This window comes from Loa loa, assembly GCF_000183805.2.
Source record: "Loa loa unplaced genomic scaffold supercont3.431, whole genome shotgun sequence".
Taxonomy (NCBI): domain Eukaryota; kingdom Metazoa; phylum Nematoda; class Chromadorea; order Rhabditida; family Onchocercidae; genus Loa; species Loa loa.
In genome coordinates this window covers 1-7,823 of record NW_018108611.1, presented here as the reverse complement: position 1 = coordinate 7,823, position 7,823 = coordinate 1, and the positions used below count along the sequence as shown (strand labels likewise).

General features: G+C 23.9%; 1 protein-coding gene across 1 annotated transcript; it reads right to left on the bottom strand.

The window, feature by feature from the left end:
* Positions 1-862: 862 nt before the first annotated feature.
* On the bottom strand, positions 863-5,460 carry LOAG_08094 (hypothetical protein; the record flags this gene model as incomplete). Its single annotated transcript, XM_003143626.2, has 11 exons — positions 863-1,071; positions 1,358-1,455; positions 1,588-1,660; positions 2,018-2,194; positions 2,600-2,745; positions 3,183-3,255; positions 3,542-3,635; positions 4,020-4,155; positions 4,697-4,834; positions 5,041-5,181; positions 5,373-5,460. 11 exons carry the CDS (start codon positions 5,458-5,460, stop codon positions 955-957), a joined length of 1,281 nt encoding a protein of 426 aa, XP_003143674.1. The 3' UTR covers positions 863-954.
* Positions 5,461-7,823: the final 2,363 nt, after the last annotated feature.

The window sequence follows — 7,823 nt, the reverse complement described above, 5'->3', positions numbered from 1 at the left end:
AGCACTTGATGAGTGGAAGTTTTAATGATGAAGTAAAAATTTTTTTTTCAAAAAAAATTTTTTTTTCGATTAAAAAACCGAACTTATTTATTTGAATTGAATATATATATATATATATAATTTATATTTGTAACGATTATCATTTCATAATACACACGGTCAAAATAATGATTACTTACAATTTATTGATTTAAATTTATAGATTTGTATGCACCTTCTTGTACTTAATCATAATTACTGCTTATTATGACGATTAATACAGATATCATTAATTACATTATATCTCACTAAAATTAAAAAAAAAAGAAAAAAACAAGAGAAAGAGAGTATAAATGCAGAAAAACGAACAAAATTGCAACAATTTGAAAAAAAAAAGAAAAGTTACAACCGTTGAGGTGAAAGAAATGATCAACTGAGCGTTAATAAACCCATATTGAAATTCAAACAAACGTAATAAGTTAGATAATGATATAATAAGTCATTCAAATAAACATAATTATGGGTATTTGAATGAAACATGAATAAATAAACATTATACCAATAAAATATACCGTTTAGTAATGAATAAAAGTTGAAATTGAATTCTATAAGTGAAGAATACGATGGGTTAATTAATTAGTTAATTAAGGTGAAATCTAAATGAACAGGAACATTTTGAGGTCTGGTTAAATTAAGTACCATCCATGAATTAAATGAATATGAAATGGTTAAGAAATGCATATATCCATTTACATTCATCTAATAACTTTCATTTTCATCAAATTGAAATTGTTAAGAACACTAAATTTCATTGCCAAGTCTAAAAATTTGAAATTTGAATTTCATAAATTTGAAGTTTTTAAATTTGAATTTTATAAAAATAGGTGCATGATCGAGTGAAGGTTAAATGTTAAGATATAAGTCAATGTTTCATTTATTTATGGCGGATTCATGAACAGTTTTACTTCAGAAAATTTAAAGTAATCCTGGAAGGTAGCTTTCCGCAATTAAAATTTCACCAAGACGGAATGAATATCCAGCAAATAGACTGTAATAACCAGTCGATTCACTATCAACATCTTGAAGATCATCCTGAAAAATGCTTATCTCTGAAATGATCAAAAAGTTTATTTAGCTAAATATTGAAGATTGCGGGATTGGTGATTAATTAAATGAGCAAAGATCATTTGTAATAGTTAATTTTCTGCCGACAGAAATATCGACTATACTTAAATTCAAAGAATTATAACTTTTCTATCCATTTTAAAAAGAAGTAGCGAAAAAAAAATTAGCAGTAAAATAATTTGTAACACTTGGATGCATAAAATAAAAATTATACTATTCATTTAACGAAAAGTTGACAGTTTTAAAACAGTACTTTTCGTGATATCATTTGACTATCATCGGTGAATGAAAGTGAACCAGATGGTGTTTCAGGTGGTGATGGTAGTATCGTTGAAAAATCAACTGGACTAACTGCAAAAAAAGAAAAAAAGACCAGTTAGATTTAGTAGAAATAAAAGTTTTTCCGAGATTAAAAAAATTAAGAGCTAAATATTGATTCAAGCAAAATAACTAATAATTAAAGTTGAGAAAAAAAAAACAAACCAAAAAATTCTGATTCGATATGATAATAACTTTTAGATTCACATGTCTTATCACTACTGACAGAACAACGCAGCTGAAATCTACTTAACTTATTACTGTATAAAATTATTTTTTAAACAATAATATTGTCTGTAGTTAAATGTCACGCTTACCGGTAGGTATAATAAACGAACTTCTAAGTTTCCTGGAAAATATACTGCAGAATGATAAGTAGATGCAAAGGTACAGTATTTTGAGTATTACAGTACTTTTCATTAAAAATTAGAATGCAACTAAACATATATCTTGAATAACGGTCTGAAAATTTTCATCGATTTTTTAAATTTTCATTATTAAGTTTTTAAGTTTTCATTTCTATATGTGTGGTGAAAGATTAAAAGTGAGTAGTAAAATTGTGGTAAAAGATTAAAAATGAAACTTAAATGCTTACCGAATTTTGAAAATCATCAAATGGAAGTGATATAGTCGAAGTATTTGTTGACAAATCAATAGAATCAAGTAGTGGATGAGTTTGAGGTGTATCAAATTTCTGTGTTTGCAAATCACTAAATGCTGCACAAAAGGATAATGATCGTATACCATTTTCAACATTCTCAGCTTTCGGAAACTAAAAACAAATTTTTATATGGGCATTTAATCAATAGAATCAAGTAGTGGATGAGTTTGAGGTGTATCAAATTTCTGTGTTTGCAAATCATCAAATCAAAAAATTTTTTCATTTGAATTTTAACCCATTAAATCAAAATTATCGTCATTTTTTTAACTCTTAAATTTATATCTTTTATTGTAGACCGTTTTTTTAAACTTTGAATTGTAATTTTCCTTTTCCTTTTTTTATTTCATGAAATATTTCTTTTGCAAAGGCGTTGTTTGAAAAGACTATTCATTAAATTCAAATGGAAATTTTTTGAAATCCTAAACCATTCAGTTTATGAAAATTACATCTCGAATATCAAATGAACAGCAAAAAAAAGAAAAAAAAAACACAAAATGCTTTATTGACAACACTTACTTGACTTTCACTAAAGACAAATCCATTATCATTATGTTTCATTACGGTAGCTTCAGCATATGAAATTTTTCCATTAACTTTTTTTGAAATAAATGGTTTTCTTTCCGTAGCAATCGGTTGTGTAATCGGTTTCTTCTGAATCCATCCTAAAAATTGGATAATAAAAGATGTACAATTCTAAAAATATTCAAAAAATTTGCATAGGTTCAAAGATATCCAAGAATTTTCCTTTTTTCTTTAATTTTTACACCAGAAATTAGCAATTGTTTAGTGATTAATGCAGCGTATATCATGCATGATAACATATCACAATAAATAAGATCAATTATAATTATATATCCAAGTAAAAGTTCATAAGGTTAACTAAATGAAATTATTTTATTCAGTTTACTATTTATATGATATTTAAAATAGGTATTCAAGAATTTTCTTTGTTATTATCGATCAGAAAAGAAAAAAGTTTAATAGATTCTAATGGATTAAATAGAAATGAGTAAATGTAGTCAATAAATTCTACATCTATATATTTTTACAATTTTTATTCTTATCATTAATCTGTGAAATAAACAAATATATTACATACCATATTCACTTTTTGTATTCCTTGCTTCTGGTTCACATTTCTCTCTACGAAATGTATATGATACTGTTCGGCGCTAAAAATAATGAAATATAATTACTTGAAAACAGAAACAAAAAAAAAGTTAAATATATTACTTAAATTTTATTAAATACAAACATATCAAAATTGGTCGGTTGTGAATGAGAAAGAAATTATTGATAAAACATAATTCGATGAAAATACAATCAACAAAAAGACAAATTCTATAGAATAATATTTTATTCCATAGAAGAAATTTATCATGTTTTATCTTGTTGTCAAATATTTATCAATATTTAACATCATTATATCAACAAAAAAAAGAAAAAAAAATGACAAACCTCACTACCATGACTGTATTTTGTTATAGATGATGATGCTGAAAGAGAATAATCATTGGATGACATCGGACGTAAGAAGGTATTTCGTTTCTTGCTAAAATCAATAATACAACATTCATGTAATGAATTTTATTTGAAAATGAAAAAAAAAAGAAGAAAAAATACAATTTTCCTATCGTTATATTAAATTAAATTAAGTTAACAAATTTATTTTCAAGAAGAGAAAAGAAAATGCTAAAAATCATTTTATAGTTTCTAAAAGTTACACTTACTGAAAAAAAATCATTTAAATTAAATTAAATTAAATTAACAAATTCTTTCGTAAGGAAAAAGAATATACCATGAGTATTTTGACCGTTTCTAAAAGTAATTGTATTCATTGAACAAAAGTAAATTTCTTTTATCATTCAAATTATTTATTTTGTTTTATTCTTTTTTGTTTTTTCCTCAAAATCACATAATGTTAACTAAGACTAACTTCCCATTTTTGTTAAAATGCTTATCGTTTTGAATTGTTGCTACATTTGTTGAGCCAAAATTTAATCTTGGAAGATTTTTTCTTCCTTTTTTACTTTTTGGCGGTGTTGTCCGTAATGGTGTTGCATTTTGATTAGCTACAAATGTAATCATTATAATTATTATTTTTAAAATAAACATTCAAAATTTCTTAATTTATTGATATACCAAGAAAATATTTCATATTATTATCACTAATGCATCCCTTATTTTTATCTTTAAATTGTATTTACAAATGAATGTATGGACTGATATTTTAAAAAGAATTACTAATTATTACTCATAATTGTTTGATGATAAAATGTGTTCTGAATTATCTACTAATGAAACGTGTACTTAATTAATATTTATAGCTACAAAAAAAAGAAAAAAAAAGTTACAGAAAAAATAAACCAAACATTAACCTTGAAGCTAAATCTAAACTTTAATTTACAAAATTAGATTTGGTATCTTTCATTAATGGAGCTGTAAAGGTAATCCTAAAATTAATGAAAAGTTTTTCTTCTTTTTTTTTTTCACACTACTGATAATAGCTTGGTGGTACGATAAAGGATGCATTATCGATAAAATATGAAAAGAATCCATATTTAGATTTATGATTTAAAGTATTGATCGAATTATTCAAAAATTTCACTTAACCTAGGAATATCGCTGTTTGATCAAGTCGCATAAGTCCTAAGCCACAAACACAACGACATTTACGTTGGATTAATGATAAACCTTTCTTATCCCATAAATTTGATCGTCTTTGTGCATCCGTCCATCCACGAGCTGATCCTGAAAATTTTTTTTGGAATATTTAAATAAATTTCAAATAATTCCAATGTAAAATCATCATAGGTTAAGTAAAATTTTTAATTAATTAATAAAAATTTTAGCCAAAAATTTGCATTCGAATATTTTTCATATTTTATCAGCAATGCATATTTTATATATTTTTGCTTACCAAATTGCAATAATTCAACTGATAACTATTATCACACCTATATTACTCATAATCTTGACAAGATTATCTTCTAATGCATGAAAACATTCCGGATGCATTAATTGTTCCTGATATGGACATTGTATATTGCTGCATTTCATTTTAATACCATCCTCAAACGATGACGGCAAAGGTAATCCTAAAATTAATAAAAAGTTTTCCGTGTTAAATTACTAATAAAACATTTTAAAAAAATACAAAAATAAATTCAGCAAATTTGTTTAATTCATAAGCAAATTTAACTAGTAAGCATAATTATCAAAAAAAGTATACCAAAAAATTAAACTAGCCAAAAAAAAAAAAGTAAATTAATGAAATATGAGAACAAACCACGTAAACAACCGGATGGTAATGGTATAGGACAGCCTGGTTTACGATTTGTATCGTTGGTACCATTTGTTCGTTTCGATGAACCCATCACAATTACTGTAAAAATTTTCAAATTAAAAAAAAAAGAAAAATACTAATACGCAAGTCTAAATATACTAATACTAATACGCAAGTCGTTTCAAATTTATACATCATATCACAGCATTTGAATCAATATGAGAGTAAAAATTGTAAATTTAACATTTAACAAAAAAAAAGAAAATGATAATATTGTCAACTATCAATTGTTATAATTATGTTAAATATGAATGATAAGAAAAGGAAAATAATCAATGATGAAATGATGTTCATTTTGATATAATATTAAAATATTTCATGAAAAATGACATAAATGTTTTGTAATAACAATAATAATTTTCGGAAAAAATTATAAATCTAAAACTTTTATCACTGAATGTTTATCATATAGAATTAATATTTGATATTTGATTGTTAAAAGGTATTTAGTGATAATAATTTGATAGGAGATATTACTAATGATAAATAACTGCTAACAACAACAATCTTTTGTTCATTCTATTTGGCATAATTTGATGATAATATTACTGTAACGACGTACTGTAATTGATATCTTTCTAATTATCTTTACATATGTATTATGAAATTTTAAATTTAAAAAAATAAGCAAATTTAAAAAAAAATTAACAATAAACGAAAACAATTAATCAAGAAGAATTAAAAACAGCTAAAAAGAAAGAACTAAAAATAGCATTTAAATGATGATTAAACCATTTAAATTTGTCCATCAAATTTTATAAAAAAAAGAAAAAAAAGTGAAAAGAAAGGAAACCTATCAATATTCAAACGTTCTATCCAAATTTCAATGTTAACCATTTGATATATGCAAATTTTAATTACTAATTAAATTTTTTTTTAGATTGTTTTCATTAAAAAAAAATAATTGAATAAAAGACTTAAAAAAAATTTCTCACATAAAAACAGTATACATGAAAAAAATGTCCAGCAGAATAAAAACAGTATACGTGAAAAAAATATGTCAACCAGAATAACAACAGTATACGTGAAAAAAAGTCAACCAGGAGGAATACATAAAATCCTTTCCTAAATTTTTCATAAAAAATATTTCATAAATCCTTTCCTAAATTTCACATTCTCTTATTGATTTGATATGGAATTTTACAATTTTAGAAAATTTTTCGTTTAAAAAAAAAAGAAAACATAAATTTAACAGCAATCAATAAGAAGTAAACTGAAATGAAAAAAAAAAAAAAGAAAGGATATAATAAAGACTGAAAATTTTCGCATTTCTCTAAAATACATCATCCGGAAAATAAAACAAAATAGAATTCCGGAAATTTTCTTTTTTCTTTTTTTTTTTCAAGAAATCATTTCACTCCTTCATATCTTTATTCAGTATAAAAAAAAAAAAAACAACTCATATGAGGATATATTTATCACTAAATATTAGCATATATATAACAAATTAACACGTAGCGATGATGAATTTATACGGATAAGCATGAATTATTCTTGAAAGCTACCGCAAAAAAAAAAAAAAAGAGTAATGCGGACAGACATGAACCTACTGAAAAAAGACAATGGAGAAGCATATACATATATATATAAGGTATGGCAACAACATCTAACAGGCAACAATAACTCCATTAAATCATTTCATTCATTCATTCTATTCAAAAGCTATCTTTCTAATTCTATCGTGTCAAAGTTCAATATCGATAAAATACTTATCACATATATTGTGTAATTTTATGCTTTCATTACATGTGTAATTCGAATTATATCTGTTCAATTATTTCATTTTCATGTAACTACGCTTATATAAAATTAACACTAATAATATCGTATGATAATAATAAAAGAAAAAAAAAAAAAAGAAGACAAATAAGAGCAAAGATCAATTTTTTTTTGCATCTTGAATTTTGCACGAAATTTTTGCTTATTTTCACAATAAGAATTTATAAATGTAATAATTTCTATTACATATAACTATTTATCAACCTCGACCGCGTCTTTTTTTACTGGAGAATACGGATAAATATATGACTAACATTTTTAAATGTTATATGTCTTCCTTTCTTTTTTTTTTTTTTATTATTTCTCATCCTTATTTCAGATATTAACGTTAAACACGTTAAAATTTATTTTGTAAACTTAACGTTAAGAGTTAAATAAATACTCTTAGCGTTAAGTTTACAAAATATATCTCAATTAAATTATACTAACATGTATTCCATTTTTACGTCTCTTACGTATTTCATTTTTATATATTTTTTTTTTTTGGAAATTGAACATATTAATTTGAGATATTTCATCCTACCTTATACCGTAGAAAATATACAATTTCCTAAATCTTGTAATTTAAATATTTAACTAAACCAATAATAATAATAATAATAATAATAATAATAA